Source organism: Oncorhynchus tshawytscha, linkage group LG02 (genome assembly GCF_018296145.1).
Source record: "Oncorhynchus tshawytscha isolate Ot180627B linkage group LG02, Otsh_v2.0, whole genome shotgun sequence".
NCBI classification, from domain to species: domain Eukaryota; kingdom Metazoa; phylum Chordata; class Actinopteri; order Salmoniformes; family Salmonidae; genus Oncorhynchus; species Oncorhynchus tshawytscha.
In genome coordinates, this window is record NC_056430.1 from 26,707,955 (window position 1) to 26,732,783 (window position 24,829).

General features: G+C 41.0%; 2 protein-coding genes across 3 annotated transcripts; one reads left to right on the forward strand and one right to left on the reverse strand.

Annotated features, from left to right (window-relative positions):
* The first annotated feature begins 239 nt into the window (after positions 1–239).
* zgc:158258 (uncharacterized protein LOC791186 homolog) lies at positions 240–5,327 on the forward strand. The gene is made up of 4 exons (XM_024379698.2): positions 240–347; positions 2,402–2,568; positions 2,764–2,959; positions 3,038–5,327. Exons 1-4 carry the CDS (start codon positions 296–298, stop codon positions 4,258–4,260), a joined length of 1,638 nt encoding a protein of 545 aa, XP_024235466.1. The 5' UTR covers positions 240–295; the 3' UTR covers positions 4,261–5,327.
* A 6,355-nt stretch (positions 5,328–11,682) lies between these two features.
* LOC112218651 (SH2 domain-containing protein 5) lies at positions 11,683–24,540 on the reverse strand. Of its 2 annotated transcripts, none has more exons than XM_024379650.2 (14): positions 24,098–24,540; positions 23,298–23,409; positions 23,037–23,117; positions 22,637–22,711; positions 22,392–22,538; positions 22,080–22,280; positions 21,745–21,937; positions 21,209–21,314; positions 20,762–20,921; positions 19,391–20,648; positions 13,342–13,510; positions 12,655–13,157; positions 12,422–12,544; positions 11,683–12,318 (listed from the first exon to the last, which is right to left on the reverse strand). In XM_024379650.2, exons 2-10 carry the CDS (start codon positions 23,346–23,348, stop codon positions 20,457–20,459), a joined length of 1,206 nt encoding a protein of 401 aa, XP_024235418.1. In that variant the 5' UTR covers positions 23,349–23,409; positions 24,098–24,540; the 3' UTR covers positions 11,683–12,318; positions 12,422–12,544; positions 12,655–13,157; positions 13,342–13,510; positions 19,391–20,456. The 2 variants fall into 2 exon arrangements, with proteins under 2 accessions (XP_024235418.1, XP_024235410.1); XM_024379642.2 differs by having other exon boundaries at positions 24,065–24,540.
* Between the last annotated feature and the right edge of the window lie 289 nt (positions 24,541–24,829).

Genomic DNA, 24,829 nt, shown 5'->3' on the forward strand with positions numbered 1-24,829 from the left:
CCCACACAGGTATTCTGAGAATATAAAACGCTAGTGGTAGGCATTTTTGTAGATACTATAACAAAATTGCTTACTGATTCAAGGATCAAGGTTAACACCACTAAAACATGTAGTTAACCTACTACTACGTAGATGTGTAGCTTGACTGAAACGTCAACAGCTTAGGTGTACTGTGCTATGATTGGTTAAGAACGTGTAGCACATGGTTTATTATCACCTGTAGTAGCAAGGTGCTGAACAGAAGCGCAGACGGTACAGGCAGGCAACAGGTGGACAGACAAGCCCTGCGCAATTGATGGAATGTGGGGTTATTAGCACAAATCCTGTAAAATTGCAACAAATTACAGGTAAGCTTAATTATAGTACAATAGAGAATAGCTACTTGTATATTTTTACATGATAAAATAATGATTCTGAATGATTCTTGAAATTAAAACAAATCTATAGCCTACATAGATTTAGCTGTAAACTATCTGCATGGCTACTGTATATTGCCTAGATTGTATGGCAACTATTGATAATACAGATCAATTGACCTTCCTGAATAAGACACAAGACCAGCACGGCATACATTTACTCACTAGTTATACAATTGCCTCTGTACAAACATACTGAGTCCAATGGGAGTGTCAAGATCAGAAAAAGACATTGACCATGGTGTTGAATATCTGCTCGCAAATTTGAACCTGCCTTATGACAACAAAGTGTTAATCCCCTTATTATGTTATTGCCCCCAGTGCATGTGTATATTTGAGCAAATCATGCAAGAATGTTTACAATATAGTTTGTCCTGAATTGATGGAGAATGACACATTTGTTTTTCCATTGTGTGTCAGGTGACTCACCATCACAGACACATATGGGTTGTATTCAATATGAGCCAAACCATGAGTAAGCCTTTTGAGCAGTTGACAGGAACGTTCTTCTCGCTAATAAGTATATGTACTTCTATGTCAGAAGTGGTGAGTTGAAGTAATGATTAACTAGATGATCTGAGATCTATCATTCTGAGGAAATTAGCATGTTGTCACAGCACCTGCGTGATATAGCTAATCTCTGTAAATACTGTACCACAACTGATAATACTGTGTGGTGATAACCTGCATCTATTTTCCCTTCTTTCACCCATAGGGCAGGCTCATCATACACATTGGCATGATAGGGGCATGAGGGTTAAAGTCTTTTGTGTGTCTTGGTTAAACCTCTGAAATATGTAACACAAAACACAATGGAGGTTATTCATTTCATATCTTTTGCATATCTCATATCTGGTGAAACATCTATAGGGAACATTGGAATGTGTTATACAGTAGGAGACTGATAACCATGCATAAGACATTGTATTACTTTTCTATCCAGTATCGACTGTATTGTTCACTTTTGTTGCACTTGTGTTGTGAATCAGAATAGATGAGGCTGTGTGCTCTACAGTGTCTGCTTGAGGTGCCACTGCCCTGCTATTTGCATTAGGTCAGTCCCGATTTGCACAGGTTAAAAGACAATAAACGTTATCACGAACATTGTTACATTCAAAATCACATTTCAAGAGCAAGATAGAGATTTGGATAGAAATTTGACATAAATGCCTGTGGATAGAGGACTTAACTTCCACAGGGAAATTGCCTGGTATGGAGTAACAAATCCTGAGCAGTGAACAGAACGGCTGTTGTCTCTCTACTGACCTACTTAGGCGCACCACTCAGGTGTTGAAACCACTCCAGCGGCATTTCTTCTAAAACACCCCTCAATCAGGGAGTACTTTATTATGTTATCAGACTCTCAGACTATTTCATTAGAGGTTCATATCTCACATCTGTTTGTTTGTTGTGCATTCACACATAATATGGAAAATGGTGTGAAAGACATTGTTCAACAATTACCTACATCATTCTACATTTTCAAAGGCATAATATAACAAACAAGCTACTTTATCTATCCCAACAGGTATATGGTTAAGTAGGATGCAGCGTTAAGGAGGGATATCATTTGTATTGCCTTTCATTCTTGCTGAAATTGATCCTTCGGAAGGAGATTAGAGTAGTGTGTGCTGTAATCTGAGTCACATGTGACCAGGAGAGTAGTTAGCTAAGATATCTCACATAAATAGATTTAGCCAGGATACCCTGTTATTCTCCCCTAGCTCTGCAACCCATTCATCAGTTCTGTGTGAATCACTCACATGGTTATGTAAGGAGATCTGACTGTGATATAAAAAGGTTTACAAAGGTGTGTGTGTGAGAGAGAGTTTGATAGGGAGACAATAGATTATGTGAAACGGATTATAATAATTGATTAGCTAAGTTTTATTTGTGGATAATTAGATAAGAACAAGTGAAATAGGAATGTGTGGTATTATCAAAGTACCCAAGTGTATTTAATGTTTTGTATTTATTTTTAACAGAGAGAGAGAGAGGTTTTCTACTACCAACTTCTATTACTACCTTGGACTCCTTCTTCCTTACAATGCCTAAGAGTGACACATGGCCGGGTGGTGTCGCCATAGAGACAATGACTGGCATGGACAGTGCAGGCAGCTGTGACAGTGTTGTCAGCATGAACTCTGGATTTGTAAGTACATTTGTTATCCTCACATTTCTCAAGTTGTATTCCTGAACCTGCAAAATAAGTTTTGCTAAATACATTTTATGACAAATGACTGCACCTCACATAGAACTAAACAGCTCAGAATGAACTGAATTGACAATACCTTAAGCGTGTTGTGGGGTTTTAAGTGTTTTTAAATTGGTCTTGTGTGTCTTGCAGAGTGACGATAGCTTTGAGCACCTGTCTGCTGAGGAGAGGGCATGTCTCATGTTCTTGGAAGAGACCATAGAATCCCTAGAGACTGAGGAGGACAGTGGACTATCCAATGATGAGCCTGACCGCCTGCCCACCCCTGGCAATGTGGCCACCAAGATGGCCCACCTCTCTGCCTCCATGAGCCAAAACAAACTCAACAGTGAGTGACCCTCCCAGGAGGGAATTAGATCCTCTTGAATATCGAAAGCATCTAATGAGAATTTTGTTTCTCTTTCAGATGTATCAAAATATCCCAGAGAGCAGAACGGTTACCTGGTTCCTACTCCGTTCATCCTGGCCAACAGCACCTCCTGCATCCTGCCAAAGGCTAGGCCAGGCATACCCCAAGATAAGGAGAACTCTCTCTCAAAGCCCCAGGTCACTGCCTTGGACAACATGCCATGTCAGAGCAACCACCCTTGTTTACCCCCTGAGGTCAATGTTGTTGTGATTCCCCCTCCGTCAAAGCTCAAAGACTACCCTGGTCAGAGACCACCTCCTTCACCCAGAGGCCCTCTGTCCTATGAAGCCCTAGTGCAGCTGAGGAAGAGTGCCTCCATGAAGAGAACTCCTCAAAGTCCCACAGCTGAGACCAGAGACTGGAACAGGCAGCCCTCTGCGTCAGACATACCCATTCACCCGCATCATGGAAGCACACCCAGAGGCTGCTCAGTCACCCCAGCCCAGGGGATACTCCCCCGGGAGCCCAGCAAGCACAAGGCCAGTCCTCCAGTTGTGTTCCCAAAACCCCCCAAAATCCCTTCCCACATTGCTGTGAATACCCAAAGGGATACTGCTAACCCCACTACGGACTCCAGTGCCCCTTCCTTGGGCTCATTGCCCAGGGACAGGCGTTTGTCGGACCCACAGAAGGTGAGAAATGATGCCTTACAAAAGCTGGGGCTCCTGAGAGACAATAATGAGTCCCAACCTGAGCCTGTTACGCCACTGTGCAGCTCCAAATCTCACTCCTCCTTGGAACTAACTTCAGCCCGTGTGGGAGTCAAAGCTCCACCTCATGGTAACCCAACAAGAAGCCAGCCCTCAACTACCTCCCAGGGACCCAGAGAATCTAACAGCAGGCCAGTAAAAAGTAGCAGCAGCTTCCTCCATCGCTCTAGTGAGGAGCAGCCCACCGTTTCCCTCTCACACCCGTCCAAACCCAGTGGGGTCAAAGCTGCCACCCTGGAGCGCTCAGGGGTGGGGCTTGGGAGCTACATGGCCGACCATGGGATACATCCCGATCCCCGCTCCGCCACCCTGGGCAGCCAGAGGGAGGGTGGACATTGCACCCCATCTGCTCTCAACAAAGCCTCAGAACAGGTGAAAACAACCCCCGCTACTCAGCCAGTGTCCCCCCACAAGACCCTGCACTGCCCAGGCTTCAGTGTGGTGATGATGCCCAGCATGGGAGAAGACAGACGAGAGGCACTTAGGAAGCTGGGGCTGCTGAAAGACTAGGCCCGGAGAGAAGGCAGCCAAAATATCTGCCCAGTGGATAAACAGATATACAGAGGGTATCAAATGAAACAGACTTCCACCACCTTAGGGAGGGAAGCAGAAAAAAGTGGGGATTGAACCGATTTCTGTAAATATTTTAAGCATTGACAATGCTGGCTTTTCAGGAAAGACTGGACTCTTTCTTCCATTTCTCTCTTTAAGAGAGTACTGCAGTTTAATTTACTCAGTAGTGCTGGAAAATTAACTGTAATTTCTTTAAATGATTTGAATTCAATTTTGTTCAGTTTTATTCTTCTGTCAGCTCAATATAAACATTGCACAGTTTCTCTAGCGATAAAGCAGATCAAGCCTGAACTGTGTGAAGCCTGAACTGAACGGTGTTGGGAGTTGCAGTTTCCAACAGGCCAATAGTCTACATAGTTAAGTGCAGAAAACATGATAATTAACTACAATGATGATAATCCATTGCGCCTACTTGTCCGTCTGTGTGTTTCTTTTACGCCTGTTACGTTGCGTTAGTGTGTGGCAGACACAGAGGTCAAGAGAAGAGACAGAAGAATGCTCGATCAGAAGGGATAGAGAGTAGTTGCTTCACGAGTTACATCTACCTAAAAATATTTGATCTAAGTATGCCTTATTTACTTTGAAGAACTACTAAAATAGTGATTAAGTCAGACAGCATAGGCAGCAGCGCTATATGAACCGAACCGACCTCAAAAAGCACTAATTTACTGTTACCGCAATTTAATTTTCATGTCAGTTGTTTAACAACATATTTTTACATTGTTTTTCTATGATTTTGTTGTCACCGAATCAGTCACTGAACACTCTTTTAAAGCAAATCAGAGAAGTGTCTATCGTAATTATTTACCCCCTTACATTTAGTTGCTTTACAAAGTGGGATTTAAAGGGATTTATTGTGATTTTTTTTGTCATTGATCTACAGAAAATACTCTAACATCAAAGTGAAAATACATTTCTTCAAATGTTTACAAATAAACAAAAATACATAATTAAAATGTATTGGTTATATAAGTATTCAACCCATATGTTATGGAAAGCCTAAGTAATAATTCAACCACAAAAACCAGAGAGGTTTTCCAATGCCTTGCAAAGAAGGGCACCAATTGGTAGATGGGTAAAAAAAAAAGCAGACACTGAATATCCCTTTAAGCATGGTAAAGTTATTAATTAGGCTTTGGATGGTGTATCAATACACTAAGTCACTACAAAGATACAGGCGCCTTCCTAACTGAGTTGCCAGAGAGGAAGGAAACTGCTCAGGGACTTCACCATGCCAATGGGGATTTTAAAACCGTTACAGAGGATAATGGCTGAGATAGGAGAAAACTGAGGCCGGATTAACATTATTGTAGTTACTCCACAATACTAACCTAAATGACAGAGTGAAAAGCAAAAAGCCTGTACAGAAAAATGTGTCAAATGAATTCACTTTTTGTTCTGAATACAAACCGCTATGTGTGGGGCAAATCCAACACATCTCTGAGTGCCACTCTCCATATTTTCAAACATGGTGGTGGCTGCATCATGTTATGGGTATGCTCGTAATTGGCAGGGATGGGAGTTTTTCAGGATAAAAAGAAACGGAGCGGAGCTAAGCACTGGTAAAATCATAGAGGAAAACCTGGTTTAGTCTCCTTTCCACCAGAGACAATTTCCCCTTTCAGCAGGACAATAACCTAAAACAAAAGGCCAACACTGGAAATGCTTACCAAGACGACATTGAATGTTCCTGAGTACAGTTTTGACTTAAATCGTCTTGAAAATCTATGGCAAGACTTGAAAATGGCTGTCTAGCAATGATCAACAACAAACTTGACAGAGCTTGAAGAATTTTGAAAAGAATAATGGCATAATATGGCATAATCCAATTGTGCACAGCACTAAGGGGCTGATTCGAACCCAAGTTAAGCGCGCGTAAATGGAACCCGCTATTCATTTGGTGAAGATCTAATAAAAGAAGGTGTGGCGAATTTGTGTCTACAGATATGGCGTATTCTGATCTTTCTGACTTAATTCCCTAATAATTCCACCACCTTTACACGTGAGGAAGACATGAATAAGCTCTAGCAAACCGACCAATTCCAAGTGGAAAAAGCATCTACTTGTTTTTTTCCGATAGAAATAATACTATTTTCCATGCAATGTCATTTACAACTTGTTCAGAGCTATTGATAAGATCTAGGTAGATGAGTAATCTGTTTGGCTAAGGGAATTGTAAATATAAATGACACTTGTTTTAGATCTCTTTTACCTTATAATCGCTGGAGACAAATGTGAAACCAGTTATATGGCAGCAAACAGGAGCATATCAACATATCCACGGTAAAGTTTATGAATTGTTGTGCCATTATGCAAAATGTAAATTGTAAGGGCTTTTAACTTGCAGGAATGGGCACTCTCGAATGTGTTAATTATAGGCTACCCAGACTTTATCTGTTTCCTATTTCTACCATTTTAATAGCCACTATCAGTATTGGTTGTCAGTAGGCATAATAACCACACATATTCAACTGTCAATTTCCTGTTAGTTCCCTTCAGATGGTAAAGCCTACGTTATCATTCCATTTAATTACATTGTTTAGTTTACCTTCATTGCTTCCTCTGTAAATGCCGTCATGGCCGTGAGGTTGTTGCTGAAGATCGTTAGTGACAATTGATGATATTGTATATAAAAAGAAATGTAAGCTAATTAAATCATTATGGAGCAGCACGAACCTGACGCATGGCGCAATACTTGGCTGTTTCGTCACACAGTTCCATGGTTTGTGTTCCATGGTGTGTGCAGGCAATAGATGAGGGTATAGCCTACTATTGTACACTATTCTCCCTATTATTATTCTACTGTATATACAGTAATCTTTCAACATTATCATGAATTGAGGAACTGAATGTGACAATTTTCAGAATGAATTAAACAACAATTTTCTTTCTTTTGTGCGTAAAGGCTCTCCAAACCTGTTTTTTATGATTCTAAAGTATTTTCCTTAACCTAAATAATCTGCAAAATCAGAGTATTTTTTTAATCTACCAATTGGTGCTGAAACAGAGAAGAATATGCATATATTTAGATGACTTTCATTAATTGACACCTAATATTCTGAAGCCCTTCTCTCGATATATTCTAGTGAGTCTGTCAACAAAATTCAAACTTAAAGGTACACTGTCTTTAAAGGGATGGCTTAAGATAAATGTACTGAAAACCCCATTGAATGAAAACTCCACGAGAAAATCTGTTGGCCAGCAAATGGAAGGATTTTCAGGGGTTGAATGAAATTTATTCAGAGCGCACAAGGCAGCCATACCTGCAGAGCGCATTAAGCGACTTAATAAGGTATGTCTGAACACCAAATACTGAGAAGTGCATAGAAAAGGCGTCAGTGGGAACGTCAAATTCCTAAGTCTGAATCGGCCCCTATGAGACTTACCCAAGAAGTATACCCAAATGTGTTCTATAAAGAAGACTCACAGCAGTAATCACTGCCAAAGGTGTTTCTAAGATCCCACTGGGCAAAACAGTTTGAACCCCCAAAAAATCTATGCGATAACATTGAATCAATGTGGAAAACTAAGTAAAACTAAGTAATCAATGCAAGGACTTTATATATATATATATAAACATTTTATATATATTTATTTGGAATTCACAAAGTTGACAACTCCACCAACTCCACCACTCCACCAAATGTAAATCAAAACTGACGTCTGTGCCCAGTGGGATGTATTGTCCTAGGGGGGATACTTAATTAATGAAGAGATATTTGTTTTTAATTTTAATTAATAATATAAAAAATGTTAATGGAATTTTTATTTCACTTTGACATTATTTTGTGTAAATCGTTGAAGAAAAAAAAGACAATTAAATACATTGTAATCCCACTTTGTAACACAATAAAATATGAGGAAATCCAAGGGGGGAATACTTATGATAGGCACCTTAACAGGTGTATCATATTTGTGTCATAATTGCTGTGTAACAGACTGCATTCGTGGTTGAGATGTGAACGTATTTGATCATACACTTAAACATGTTGGACTATTTTGTGTCAGATGACCATTTCCTTTCCATTTTTTCCCTGACTGAGCTTCCCGTTGTTAAATTACAGCCATTTGTTTTTCCTCCAACCCTCACAACCCAATCAAAGAATAGGTTTTGTACAAAAAGACAAATAATTATTTATACAGGTACTTTCCACCAGCTTTACCTTTCTCTGCCTCAGTGCACCCTCCTCTCATCTTACAGACTAGTCATACTACTCATTTTACACATGCCACTTTCACAATGAGAAAGCCAACTCAGCTGTCTGTGTGTTATCGGATTATCTTGGACTGCACCTCTATGTGAACCTGTCCTACTGAACAGACCAGTGCTTTCTTTTCTGTGGTGTTCATTCCTAATGTCCAAACAGCTCTTTCATTTCATTAAACAGTTTCAGCGAGAGGTCAGTATCTTATATACCCTCTACCTGGAAATGTGGTCACAACATCACTGTTGCTATGGTTCCACTTCAGTGTTATCTCTTAGTGAGGTATTATTGTAGTGGAGCTGTATCCATGTCTGAGTGGAGTACTTTGCATATGATGGTGTCACCTCTCTCAACTGAAACGCCTGCCACCGGTCAAGTCATATTGAACAATGGATGGAAAACTCGATCCATTACGCAAGTGGGAAACACAATACAGAGAAAGTTACATAAGTTGCATGGACTCAGTCTGTGCAATAATAGTGTTTAGCATGATTTTTGAATGACTACCTCATCTCTGCACCCCACGCATACAATTATTTTTTTAAAGTCCATCAGTCGAACAGTGAATTTCAACCAATTTCAACCACAAAGACCAGGGAGGTTTTCCAATGCCAAGCAAATAAGGGCACCTATTTGTAGATGGGGTAAAAAAAATAAAAATAATTAAAGGCAGACATTGAATATCCCTTTGAGTATGGTGAAGTTATTAATTACACTTTGGGTGGAGTATCAATACACACAGTCACTACAAAGAAACAGGTGTCCTTCCTAACTCAGTTGCCCGAGAGGAAAGAAACCGGTCAGGGACTTAACGATAAGGCCAGAATTTTATTAACCTTTATTTAACTAGGCAAGTCAGTCAAGAATATTTAAAATGATGACCTACCCCGGCCAAACCTGGACAACAATGTGCCGCACTATGGGACTCCCAATCACGGCCGGTTGTGATAGAGCCTGGAATCAAACCAGGGTCTGCAGTGATGCCTCTAGCGCTGAGATGCAGTGCCTTAGACTGCTGCACCACTCAGGAGCAGCAGGGACTTTAAAACAGTTACAGAGTTTAATGGCTGTGATAGGAGAAAACAGAGGATGGATCAACAACATTGTACTTACTCCACAATACTAACCTAAATGACAGAGTGAAAAGATGAAGCCTGTACAGAATAAAACTATTCCAGAACATGCATCCTGTTTGCAATAAGGCACTAAAGTAAAACTGCAAAAACATCTCAACGTCAACAGTGAAGATCTGACTCTGGGATGCTGGCCCTCTAGGAAGAGTTCCTCTGTCCAGTATCTGTTCTTTTGCCCATCTCAATCTTTTATTTTTATTGGCCAGTCTGAGAAATGGCGTTTTCTTTGCAACTCTCCCTAGAAGGCCAGCAACCCGGAGTCACCTCTTCACTGTTGACATTGAGAATGGTGTTTTGCGGGTACTATTTATTGAAGCTGCCAGTTGAGGACTTGAGGCGTCTGTTTCTCAAACTAGACACTAATGTATTGTCCTCTTGCTCAGTTGCCCCCCGGGGTCTCCCACTCCTCTTTCTATTCTGGTTAAAGCCAGTTTGTGCTGTTCTGTGAAGGGAGTAGTACACAGCGTTGTAAGAGATCTTCAGTTTCCTGGCAATTTCTCATGGATTACCTTCATTTCTCAGAACAAGAATAGACTGACGAGTTTTAGAAGAAAGTTCTTGTTTCTGGACTTTTTGAGCCTGTAATCGAACCCACAAATGCTGATGCTCCAGATACTCAACTAGCCTAAAGAAGGCCAGTTTTATTGCTTCTTTTATCAGGACAGCAGTTTTCAGCTGTGCTAACATAATTGCAAAAGGGTTTTCTAATGATCAAGTAGCCTTTTAAAATGATAAACTTGGATTAGCTAACACAACCTGCCATTGGAACACAGGAGTGATGGTTGCTGATAATGGGCCTCTGTACGCCTATGTAGATATTCCATTTTAAAAAATCAACTGTTTCCAGCTACAATAGTCATTTACAACATTAACGTCTACACTGTAATTCTGATCAATTTGATGTTATTTTAATGGATAATATAGTGATTTTCTTTAAAAAACAAGGACATTTCTGTAAATCGGCTTGAAAATCTATGACAAGACTTGAAAATGGATGTCTAGCAGTGATCAACAACCAACTTGACAGAGCTTGAAGAATTTTTAAAGAATAATGTGCAAATACATATTGTAGAATCCAGGTGTGCAAAGTGCTTAGAGAATTACCCAGAAAGACAGCTGTAAATTGTTGCCAAAGGTGATTCTAACACTCACACTCAGAAGTGTGAATACTTATGTAAATGAGATATTTTTGTGTTTATTTTCATTAAATTAGCAAAAATGTCTAAAAACATGTTTTCACTGTCATTATAGTGTATTGTGGGTAGATGATAAAGAGAAAAATGAATATTTAATACATTTTGCAGCCAATCTGTAACAAAATGTGGAGTAAGTCCAGGAGTATGAATACTTCCGAAGGTACTGTAGTTGCCATTGACTCACATTGGATTTGCGCCATAAATGCTCACAAGTTAACATTTGAAACAGTAGACAATTTAAACAACCAAAGCATGGATTAATGTCATACCTTGTCCATAGACTGCTTACGTAAGGTAAGGAAAACAATGTCATTTGGGGTTAACTAACTCTTTCAACTTAAATTGTCAATGCTATTGAAATTTGTCATTTTCAGAAAAGGTAAATTAAATTTTACTGCCAAATAAGCCCGGCTCAAATTATTACCAGGGAACAATCAATTCAGGTTGTCTGTGTCACTCAGCTCCCTGGAGGTCACACGGTTGCTCCACACTCATCTTGTTTCCAGACAACACGTCATTGACACATCTTTTTAGAGGACGGGAAACCGGAGGCTACCCTCCACCGTCATACATGGCCTGTTAACACTGCTGCTATGACAACACCACCCTGGCCCCAGTGCATTTGTGGAGTCATCCAGATTGTGTGACACTGAAACTGGTCTGACATGTTTGCCTCTCAGATCTTATTTCTTAGCCCTGATGCTGAAAGACTGAAGTTGACCTTCCTGTTAGTGATGCTCAAAGACAAATATTTTGCACAACCAGACATGTATTCTGGGAAGTGAAGTAGTACGAGACATGAAATGAAAAAGACACGCAGAAAGCTACAGAAAAAATATTGTATTAACAATTACAGTATGAGCAGCAAAAACCACAACAGTGATAAATATTATATTCAAGGTTGGATAAACCATTGTATCACAGAATTAAGAGTCACTGCATGCACTATGGTGTGGCATTATCTTCGCTAACATTTAAAAAGGTGCAAAAAATAATAATAAACACCAGAAGCATCACATTGCCAGACCAAGTGTCCATTTAAAAGTACCATTATTATGCTGGTTACTAAAAGTTCAATAGTGAACTACTAACAACCTAGGGTCAATCACAGTGGATGAATTAAATACTCCACCTAAACAAGCCAACGAATTGTGAGGTCTCTAGTGGTCAAAAAGGATGGCAGGTAGAAATGGATAGACTGGGGGAGGTGGTGACAGAGTGCCTCTGTAGCCCAGCTCTCTATGTTCTGCTTTTCTTCCTCTTCACCTTGCCATTGGCTGGGGTGATCCCCAGTGACTCAAGGCAGAAGGGGAAAGGGAGGAGAGATTCAGGGCTGAGTGAGGGGCCAATGTTGGAGCCGCTGGAGGTCAGGTGAGGCGTACCATTCCTCTGGGGTGCTGAGTGAACTGCTGCATGGGAAGAGGTCATCAGTGGAATAGCCACACATGTAGGGCAAATGATCTGTTGAAGTTAAGCAGATAGCAGGTTAGATCTTTTGAATGTTTCCAGTAACTGACTTGTATCCTTCTAAAACTGACTGCTTTTATTGTAACATTAACTGCACCTCAGTCACAGTTGTGGCTCAACGCCCAGCAACTGGTTGACTCTCTTAGGCTTGAAGTAGTTGCTGGCGAAGTTCTCGCTGTCGCTGCGGTTCATCATCTCTTTATATACTGATTTCATCATACTGCACAAAACAGGCAACGATGAACGATCATAAACATTTTGTTTTGTTCCTCATATCCCATAGGGGAGGTAAAAAATATAAATGTGTTTAGTAAAAATAAAAGTACAAACTTGAAAGGATTCTCCTGTGTCAGCCGCTGAGCTCATGCACACAGAGAGCCTCTGAGCTGAAGGAGCTACTGCTGAAAGAGAGAAGGGACACAACAGAGGATGAGAAACCTAAACAGGACCAACCATCCATGTAATCACAACATTGAAAATCTAAATAAAAATAGTCCATCCACTGAAAGATTAACATTGGTTCTAAATTCAAAGACATCTTCACAACATTATTTCTTCCCCGGTTCTACGCTCATCTGATAGCAGGGCTGTTTTCTGCACCAACATGTCAGGCAGCCTCCAGGTGACGCTGTCGTCACCCCAGTGGCCTCCGTCCGCAGGCGATCCAAGTGGCTGTAGTTGCAGTCACGACAGACCAAAGGGGCCCTGCGCTCTAACAGGCTCTGTAGCAGCTTGCCCTCCCCCTCCAGCCTGCGGATTGTTGCCAGGTAGTCATTCCTCTCTAGCTCAAACTCCGCCTGCAAGTTGTGGATCTCCAGCTTGGCCACCTTCAGCTGTGGCATCACATCAGGAGAACACCACAAAATGACCATACAGACTTAAGTCTGTCACAGTACATATTGTATTAACAGAATAGGCAAACAATACAAATGCATGACAGAAATGTGGTACAGGAACAAGCATGTTAGTAGATAAATCATTCATCTGGCATTTCTTTTCCATGAAGATGTGTCCCACCTTGCTCTGGGTGTTCTCTAGGAGTCGACTCTTAGCATGGACTTCCTCCTGGATGGAGTCGTAGACATTGAAGATCACATTGTCACTCTCCTCACCATTCTCTGCCAGGGCCAATCAACTGCTTCTTCCTCTGATCTGCCAGGGTATTCCTCTGTCGGTGTGCTGTAGCCTGGAGACAGGACAGGGCACCAAGCCACACTACTGGACATTATGTTATATAAAAGGGAGTGTGTGTGAGTGTGGTAACTCTCCTCTTGAGGACATGCTTCTGGTCCAGAGGGCCTGGGGTACCGATTGGAGGAGAGTCTGCATTCTCCTCCCCCTCAGACCCTGGTCACCTGGCAAGATGCATGTGTCTGGCTCACCCACAAGAAGAGAAGTTACATCATTAAAGGGACCGCCCTACTCAGATGTGTACCACTACAAAATGCATGCATAACCGGTTACCCACAAGTACTGGGAACTTGATGCATGGGTATCTTGGCTAGGACTGGTTCCATATCACTAAGCTCATGTGCAGTGACACAACATAATTCCTCCTCAAGAGCTTGTTTAATAAGGATGGAGAGCTCTGACACTAGGCAATTAGAAAACAAGGCTTAATATCCTGTAATGTACTAGAGCACTATCTATACACCTGACTGTTAGTTATTTATCTTCAGAAAATCTGTCTTATTAATATCCTTGGCTATGGTCGTCTGAGTAAAATTTGAATTGGTTGGAGTTTTGAACGTAGACAGGGATGTCGTAATGGTACCAGCAGTGGTAATAGAGTGCCCTCTGCTGGTCTGGGACTTTTCCAGATTGGACAGCTTGGTCTCATATGAAGAGCGCAGGACAGCAATGTCCTCCTGAAGCTTGGCCTTGGACTCCTGCTCTGCATTATACTCAGCCTGAAGCCAAGCCAGCGTCTCCTCATACTCCTGAAGGTCACAAATAGGTTAGTTGAGCTCCTTCTGCTAAGCAGCTTCAGTCAACTTCTTGTGGAAGTTAACCCACCTCTTTAATCTTCTCCTTCTCTGTAGTGCTGGACTGTGGCCTCGATGGACCAGCAGAGGGCCCTGCAGACAAACTGACCATCCAGAAACGCTGATTAAAATAGGACCATGGAGAATAATCCAATTTTAATCTAGCACTTTGATCTTCTATGTGCAAACGCTTACTCTCAGTGATTAGACAAAGTGTGGAGAAAAGCATGGTGCTCACATGACAGGTTGGTATTGCCCAGCTGGCCAGAGATTAAGGCACATAGCTGCTTGATTTCCTCCTGGTACTCTCGGAGCAGGGGATCTTTGTGGACTTCATTGATGCGGGGCCTGTTCTGGATGCTCTTGGCCCTGTTGGCGTAGCGCAGGGTGCTCAGGCTCTCCTCATAGTTGTTGTCTGCAGGCCACCATCGGGGTGCTAGTCCTGCAACAACCGGGTCACTTTGGAGTCTCGTTAGGGGATCTGTTGAGATGACGTTGCCTAGAGCTGACTGGGACAGGTTGATCTTGGTGGCCTCACAGAGACGTTCCCCGGTGGTACCAGTCTTAAACTGGCGCTCGCTGCCAGCCAAGTCCAGCAGCACACGTGTTTTCCTAACTGACATGTTATTTAGTTTCAGATATATACTGGAGATGTCCAATAGTCCACGAGCTGGTGCTACTGCATGTAATTCACCATAATCAAGTTGTGAAAATGTAGGATTTATTGTAGGCCTACCTCAACCAAAGGGTAAATTATCTCATTGTACATCTGCTCAGTGTTTTAGTCAATGAAGAGGCTTCCATCAAAGGTGAATTGTTTTGGTGGCTCCTCCTTCACCCCTGGCTTCTTGATGAAACACTGACAGTGACTCATCTCTACGGATACCACCGTCTTACAATTCAACATTTGCTCCCTATCATTCATCGGCAGACAACTGACCACTACCTTCACTGACTCTGCAGCCATTTTTGCCTCAGTCTTCTTGCGGTGTCTGATATCAGACACACATACTGGTGACAAGAAAGGCAATGCCTGATTAACACCGTTTGACACTGGTAGCCAATATCAAAATTAGTCAATCGTCAGTTGAATCCTACAGACGAAGAACCATATATGTGACAATTTTTCCATTTTAAGAGTTATTTTTATATTGTGTGTACCACATTAGGTGTTTTATGGTTGACAAATAATTCACCATACCCATATCTTCCAACAATTAATATTTTTTTGTTATTTAAAAAAATACTTGTTTTATTGCCGTTTTAATTTTTAGAATGTGGAAGAACAGTATCTCGTGATTTCAGTTTGTGGAAAAAGAGTATATGTGACATTTTGCATGACTCTTGCAAGATGTCCTTTAACACCTGATATGTTTTAAGTACAGATGCCCTTCATGTAAATAACTTAAATGCAATATGTAGTTAATTAGTATGGAGGTTCATTTAAAGGTGGTCTATCAACTTTAGCACTGATGACTTTTCTTAAAAGTTGAGTCATGAAATCTTAGTCTCATTTAAAATGAAGTCCTCAATGTGAACATACCATAGAATAACTACAAAAATAGAATACAATTAAATTAATTCAATCAAAACAAGCACAACTTGTACATATCAAATATGGATCAATGTGATGTGCCAATATGCATGTCCATTATGCAGGTCCCTAATTGCGTTAAACCCATGCTAAAGACAAGAAATGTGCTGTACTGAGGGGCAGAGGCAGAGGACTGATGGACAGAGGACTCATAAGTATTAACTGCTTAGAGTTAATGATAAATGTGGTGACAGAGAGACGTACTGTATATTGTAATGAATAAAGAGGGAATCAAGATCAAATGAATACTCACATACTGTATGTGATAACTTATGTTTTTAATTAATTCAGATTAAAAAAAGTTCAAATGATCACACACAAAATAATTCTCAACAGAACACATTGTACATAACATTTTCTACACTAGGAACATCTTAAAATTCCATTAATTCAATATATTGTGCTGGCTCAAATCATACACATTGATTCACATAGAAAACACCTACTATACATTTAATTTCCTACAATAGGGGTGACATGTCTTCTGAAATGTATTCAGATTCAACATACTATACAGGTTCAGGGGATCAAACTCACAGAAAAAACGGTTAATTACATAGCTTGGTTTAACATCAAATTATTCACTCTGCAGTGATTTATAAAAAGAGCGTGCAGCAGCTGGCAAGTAGTTGAGCATGGTCATCAGATCTTGGTACTTGTTTTTTTTTTGATGGGCAGAGGACTCTCATATGCTCTAGGGTAGTGACTTGCAAAATAGGGAGGTTGAGGTGTAGCTCCTTGTTTTGGTTTGGAGATCAGCCATGATTTCCATCCCTCAAATAGACTGTGGCTCTGTCTGGTGTACAGATTCCAAGGATCCTCAACTGAAATGAGAACAGAAACATTTTAAGTTCCTGACATCAATAAACAACTTTCACAGTCAAGCATTAGGATATTTTATTGTTAGAACAACATGTTGCGTGTTGATGGGATGTTAGTAAACTATTCTCTGTGCAATACCTGTGACTTTTAACCACCTCACTGAGGTGATCTGTAGTCCAGCTGGTCGCTTGAGGACAGAATCTGGGAGGTGCCTTAAGTCTTCACATTGCATCAACATAACCTTGAATGGTTTTGCTGGTTGTGCTTCAAGTATCATCTTTGAAACATCATCAGTTGTATGAAGGACAGACACCTTGCGCCTCTTCACGATGGTGGCAAAAGATCCAACACAAGGAAGAAAAGGATGACCAGAGACCATGAACTTCTGCTCAACTTGGGTAAAGTAACCCATAGAGACGAGCATCGACATCAGCTTGAGCATCCATCAGTTGTTATTCTGCCCACAGCATCTGTCACTGAAGATGATCAACTTGCGCATCTCTGGTTTGGTGAGTGGGGTGAATTTTGTCTTCACCCACTTCAATATGCAGCTTGCCACCTCAATGGACCCTCGGTGTGCAATCCCCTCATGCCAAACACACATGTATGCAGGATCTTCTTTTCCAAGTCCCTGGATGCAAATGTTAAAATTTGACAGCTGCCGCTGGTAGACATTGGAGTGGGTCAGATTAGGGGTGTACATCACCCCCTGTAGATCCACAGAAATTACATGGCAGTCAGCATTGGCTTTAGCCCACTCAGTGTCACTGACGCTGTGTGTAGGCCTTTTCGGCTTTTCGATGGTGCAACTCACTTTCAACTGCAATCTTCCTCTTCTCCTCTTCAGATGTTGCTGCTGACATCTTAGTGAAGAATGCGTCACATTTGCCACAGGTGTCACTCCTGGGTTGGCCAAAATTGAGACTCTGCTGTTTGATCGGTAATCGGCACTCAGTCCTCAGGTTGTAGTTGGACAGCTTAGTTACCATCACTTTGTTTAAAAGTAATAAACATTTTTATATTTCCGTTTCAGAATTCGCTATTCATCCATTCGATACTCTATGTTAATGTTTAGAAGATTGTTTAGAGTACTGCTATAGTGAAATAATCCAGGCTGGAATCCATAGCGCATTACCGATTGCTATGCTTCCCTCTTCCATCTTCTAAAGGAGACCTAGCCTCAGTAGCCTGATCTGGTAACCCTGCAACCTCACCTGCCTCAGCTTGAACTCCTAACTTTTCCTGAACAACCTGACCAAAACAATTACATTTCAATTAGCAGGTTCTTAAAAACTAGCACAGAGAATACAATATGTTTGTTAATTGATATTCATATAGACATTAATTCACATTTTCACTTGCCTGAAGACGGCTGTTGGTTAGCTGGAACAGACATGAAAGTGACCTTGCACACATTCAATCTCTGGCCTGCGTGCTGTACATGGTTTGTTTCCGTCGTTTGTTCTCCTTTGTATCCTAAGGTTTACGTCTCTGTTTCACCTCATGCTGCAATAAAAATTGACAATGATAAATTCAGAATTTAATATACTGTAGCATATTCAGGGTATTGCTTGATCAGGACCTCCATCTTTCACACACTCCCAACCTATACACAGAATGAGTTTGTATTGCACCATTGTGTAACACTGCACTTTTAGAGTTATCGTTAATGTACGTATCATTACTGTCAAAAGTAAACTATGCAAGTGTTCAATATAGCTATTATAATAATAGGCGTTTTGTCTTATTTATAACCTGTTCTAAGCCGGAGAGAATCAACGATTGTTGTTTCTCGTATGGGACAGTGTAGAAACTGTTGAACAGATGCAGCTTACGCTCATCAATCTACTTTCCACAATCCTTTCTGCAAGTCGTGGAACACGCTCTTCCCTGCAGGATTCAGTGTAACGTTACATACAGTATAACTAGCTAGCTAGCTACTGTAGCCATGTCGAATCATCCGGTGGATGGAGAAAAAGTAGCTAACTATGTTTCTTCTATAATCTAGCAATAACATTTGTAACGAACTAGCCAACGAAATTTAGCTAATATGTTCTCTCTATAGTTACAAATTAGACAACCCAGAACATACATGTTAGTTACTGTACTCTATAGCTAGCTAGCTTGATTGTTTGATATACGGTTCTTCCACATACCTCTTTTGGACAGCTTTTCCCAGTTTTTTGACCCTTACGATTTGTATAGGGTTTTCCCGCATCTCGTAAGATCTTCCTTTGCATGCCTTTCCATTATTTTAGTTTGTTTTACGTTTCTTTCCCACATTTCAGCGATTTTCATCAGCAACAGAAAAGTTGTGCGCTTGTCCGTCAATTCTGAGTGGTGAACATAAACGGTTATTCCACGAGAGCCTATCTTTAAATTTAAAATGATTGTTAATGAGCGCGCGGAAAGCTTGTGAAACAGGTTCACTATAGAAAAGGGTGTCCATTAATTATTTTTCATGTATATCTATTTTTTTAAAGTCACATATGGTTCTTCGTCTGTAGGATTCAGTTGTTGAATCCATTTCATTCAGCAAGCTAGAAAAATAAATAGCTAGCCTACTGTTATTTGGAAACTAAACAATTAATCTAACTAGCAGCCATGACAAATCTTTCCAGTTGACATGCTACAACTGAAGTGATCAGAATAACACAAATCGAACCTGTTGATCTGGTCACAGAAGCATGACAGCAAATCAGAACGCTAGCTAACTAAGCTAAGGACGGTAGCTAGCTTGCCACATTGGCCAAGCCTCAAAGCAATCGAGTTCACAACCTGTACCAGCTAACCTGCTAGACATGTCAGACCGTTAATTGGTTGGAATAATTTATTGTCAAATCAATTATCCACGTGCTATAAAAACGTAGTATTGGCAGATGGCATCATGTCGTCCAATGAATACAATCCGTGCTCAAAAACAATAGTATACGCAAAAAAATAAAAAATAATAATAATAATAATTTAAAAAAAAACTCGTTCTGTCGGTTCCCTTCCCACCGCGTTCCAAGGCAACCATACACTTGATAAAACCACGTCATGTGTGAAAATTGCCAAGAAAATGTTTTTGCTGCCCATCCTCTTTCCAAAGAGCCAAAATTGAAATCACTTCTTGTTCCCCCTAAAAAAGACTTAGATCAAGTTAGAGGTCTGCATTTATGCATAAAATCCGGCAATGCATTATGCATAACCCAACAATAAAAATAGCCTCCACTTTGTGGTGTAAAGTGAGTCATGTACCATGTTCTCACAGAACATCTTAAAACATGCTGTGAAACAGACAGCATAACACGAGGCATACAGCTTAACACATACAAAAATAGAAAATCCCTCTAATTCATATACAAACACACACTAAATTCCTACTTAAAAAAAAATTGTATACAATTTAAAAAGTAGGGGCAGCTAAAATAGAATATACATCTCAAACACACTGACATAAAACAAAAAAAAACTACATCATAGGCGAAGTGCCAACATCACTCCACACGCCTTACATTTATCTAAATATATGGCTCTGCTCCACCCTTGCGATCAAACTTCCCTTTAGCAGGTGAATTGTGATAAACATCACAAATCTCAAAACAATAAAAGTAACCTAAATGAAGCACAGAAGTGAATGAATTGTATTGTATTTAAGTGCAAAGAAATGAAAGGTGTCAGTGTAACATGTTCTCAGTGTCTCTTAGAGAATGGGATACATCAATCAATCCAATGTTCAGAAATTACTTTTAAACCCATTGCTTCCTCTGGTTATATTCTGCATTCTTTCTTTTGAGGCTTTGGTGTGCCTTGCCAACATTCTCCTCCCACTCGTAGCAGTGGTTTACACGGGCACAACTCAGAGGAAAGTTCAGCTCCTCCTTGAACTCTGTGTAGTGCTCTATCAAAGCAGCAATGGTGCAGAATTCTTGTTGGCAGTTCTAGTAAAAAAACATGACTTCATAGCTACACATTGAACATACATTAACAAGGAGCTTAAATTGGAAGTTAAAGAAATTTGATGAAAATGGAATGATTGACCATGACAGCTCACCTCAAGCTGGTATGTCCCTTTATATGTGTTGTCTATGAGGTGGGTGATGAGGCCAGAAGAGAAACGAATGATGAGAGAGCCACAGCCAGGTCTCTTAGGATGCGGGCACAGGAGGTATGAGCCCAGGACGTCCTCTGCAAGCAGGGAATAGCTGCTGTCACTGTAACACATGGGGGGTGAAGACCAATGGTAGCCCTGAGATGACTCACATGACTTTCATCAAGCAAACACACCATAAAGCACACAAGGAACTGGTCTGGGATAAGTGCGAGTTGGGTAAACGTGGCTCAGTTGTTAGAGCCCGGTGCTAGGAATGCAAGGATTGTGGGTTCGATTCCCGCTGGGACAACCCTATGCAAAAAAATCTATGCACAAATGACTAAGTCACTTTGGATGAAAGTGTCTGCTAAATAGCATATATTATTATAATAAAAGAGGGGGACTCACGTGGTGATGCCAGCCCAACACCACACCGCTTGAGCCAGAGCTTCTTCTGTTTCAGCAAGGCTCGGGGCCCGGGCTCTCCTCCCTGGCATTTTGTCCTGCCCCTTTCCTGTTTCACATACAAGATAAGAGATTCCTTAGCATCTTGGGATGATCACAATTCAAGATGTCCCTCAAGGCAAATGTTGTTTGCTTTGGATAACCTCCAATCTATTTCCATTCCACCTCAAGTTGAATCACTGTGGAAAAACTTACTGATGTGAGTACAACTACTGTTTCAAGGGAAACTGTGATAAAGAAGTTCATAAAACGTCATAACATGTTCACTTTAAAAATGCGTGGTAAAAAGCTTTTAACGTTACAGTAATCAGAACCCTGTGAAAAAAGTGCCTACAACCTGTATGTAATGACAAATCAATACCATGAAAAATGTAGCCTACACCACAGACGTTGAGTGAGTGCACATCACAAAGCACTAAGGGTTTGCATTACCTAATGAACTGTTTCACTCTTGAAAGAGCTCTCTGCACTTAGCCCACCTTGTGGAGAGTTAAGCTGATCCTGGAGGTGGCGTTGTTTGTGAGGGGTGTAAGTGAAGGAGCGATAGGCCCCTGAGCGCAGTACTTTGTTGCGGATGGCTTTCTTGCGCACCAGGGAAGGAGAGGTGATGACATTTTCTTGGATGCTTGGTTGTTCCTCAGTTGTTGCGCTGTTGTTCTTCAATGGGAAGACCTACAATAAGGACCCATAGAAAGTGTTAACAGGTCAACAGCTAGGCTAGCACAATGTACAGGGTTCAGCTACACACACACAAAAAAAAGCATTATTTCACTGTGCTTTCACAATTCAGTTAAAACAAACAGGTTTGACTGACCTTTTCCCCTGGGAGTAAGCCCTGAGTGGGGGCCCTTCTGAAGGACACAAGGGCGCTGACACTGAGAGGGAAGCCCTGGTTGAGGAGGGAGGGGGTACAGTTGGGCAGTGGGCCTGCAGACTCAACTTGAGCCTCCTCTGGGTGCTTCTCCAGGTAGGACAGCTGGAAACAGCGGCACAGCAACAGGTTCAGGAATTGGGCCTTGGAGGGAACACAGAGACAAATTATAAAATAAACTGCAGCTTAAAGCCATCACAGAGGAATTCCATTGACAATCATCTTGGGAGACAAAGATCTAACGCTGGTTCTTACTGCTCTGGCATGACTAGCCTTGAAGAGGTGGCAGTATAGTTGGGCATCAGGGTTGCCTGGGTTGTGGGAAACAAAGGCGAACTGGGCGTCCGAGGGTTGGGCGGTGGAAAGGGAGACCCTTCGTAGAGCATGGGCCATGAGGATGGTCTACAGACAAGGAAAGTTTAAAAAAGTATGTTGATGTAGTGTACACAGCTCTAACAGCAATGATACATGTGCTTTGCTCTGAGAAGGGCAACTCTTACCGTCTCATCTTCATCGTACATCTTCACACCTTTGATGGAAAATTTCAGGGACACAGACCTCCTTTTCTTGCATGTCTGTGAAAAAGTTCAACACCTCAGGCAGGCACATCCTTCCAGTCTCATGTTTTTGGGGGGACCAAAACAATATATTCTTCGTATTACAGTTTATCATTGTTTTTCTGAACCCTCTGCTTGCAAGCCATTGTTAAAGTCATGTTAAATGTCTCATTTAAATTGGCTATAAAGATATGTCTACCAATTGCTTTCATGCCCTTTTTGTGGTTTGAGCACCTGACCACGAAGAGGTCTGTGCACGACCCCATCTCCACCATAAACATTTGTGAACAGTCAAGACTTGCCTTAAAGTACTGCTGCTTTCTAACTTATTACCAGCACCTACTTTGAGAGACTTGAGCTGTGTGTGCAACTGCTGCATCTGATCATCCAAACAACAGTCATCCACAGGAAAGGAGCCAACATACTTCATAAAGAAGAAAGACTACATGTTACACATACTATCAATTTTAGATAGACATCATGTAATGTAACCAGGTGCAGAATACAACGGAAGAGTAAAGGCAAATAGGATTTCTTCCTCTTGGGAAGTACTTTTATTTCAAACAAATAGTACTTCCATATGGGAAGGAAAAATATGGCTTACCTCAGCTGACCTTGTAACTGTGCCATCATCCCTGACTGGTGTCTCACCCATCCTTATCACTCCGGAGTTAGATTTCTTTGTCCTGCTGTTTCTGGAGGACTTATCCTGAGTGCTGCGGGAGCAGATAGCATTGTAGTACCCAGCATTACAAACATTGGACATGTCAACAACGTTGCGTCTGGTAGTGTTATTTTACCCATGGGAAAAATGCTTTTGTAACCAAGAGGTAGTGATAAAAAAAGCTGTGAATGCAAAACTTTCAATTTAAGCAAGACACATGTATGTGTTATGGTAGATAGTAAGTTTACAGTAATTACAAAAACTCGAAACTGTCAGATATACAAAATACTTTTGAGCTAATATTCTATAAGAGGAACAGGAGCTCAAGCAGTACACCTTTTCAGGTGCCGATAATCAGCTCCTGCCCAAGTCAGGCACTAGATCTAAACCTTGTCCTCGTGAATTCGGAACATTATATGCGCACCTGCAATCGAATAGATTGTTGCGACTGTTTCGTTTGAATCGTCGAAATACCACCCAAACATTGTCAGAAGCATACTCTTAGCCCTACTGGTTTGGATTTCGTCACATTTCAAAATTAATTCCATAGCCTTCAGACTATTATTACAGCAGTCAGAGCACGCGGGTGACACCCATTATTCTGTTGTATGAACGGCCAGAGCAATCATTTACGCACGGGTGAAGTATTTCTAACCTGCAGGCGCAAGTTTGGTAAACATGTCAACAAATTAATTATAATAAAATACCTTAATTTAGTTTCAAACCAACGCTCTTCTCACCTCCGCACTCGTACTCCGGATCTTCTGCCACAATTCCAAACTCTGATTTCCCCTCCTACTCAAGGTTGCTTCACTTTATCAAGTTGACGGGTCCGTGTACATTTCGTTATTTTTGATTTCAGAATAAAAACGGAGAATGGAAAAACGCAAAACGATTCCGTTTCTCAATTGTTTCAAAATTGGACATGTAATAATATAAAACAAATAACACAATATATTAGATGTTTGTTTTTAGTTTTGTCCAAAAATATATAAATACATATTTTACAAGTTACAAGCTAAGACAAAATGAGATGTCATATTACTTTATGCTAGCAGCTAGTGCTAGCTAGTGCAAGCCAAACAAATGAGAAAACAAGTTGATTTCTGATTTTCAAATGTAGTTTTTCCATTCTCAGTTTTGATAACGAAATGTACACGGACCCTGAAGCCCACAGAGCAGCATATTTCCCAACTCAATTCAGAAAAGGGTTGGCCATTCACCGGTGTGTTTGGGCGTGACTGGAAACATGGCTCTTTCGAGACGGTGTACACTGAATGTACAAAACATTAAGGACTCCCTCCTAATATTGAGTTGCACCCCCCCTCCCATTTGCCCCCAGAGAACAGCCTCAATTCGTCAGGGCATGGACTCTACAAGGTGTCTAAAGTGTTCCTTAGGGATGCTTCCCACAGCTGTATCAAATTGGCTGGAGGACACACAAAGGAAACTGTTGAGCATGAAAAACTTTG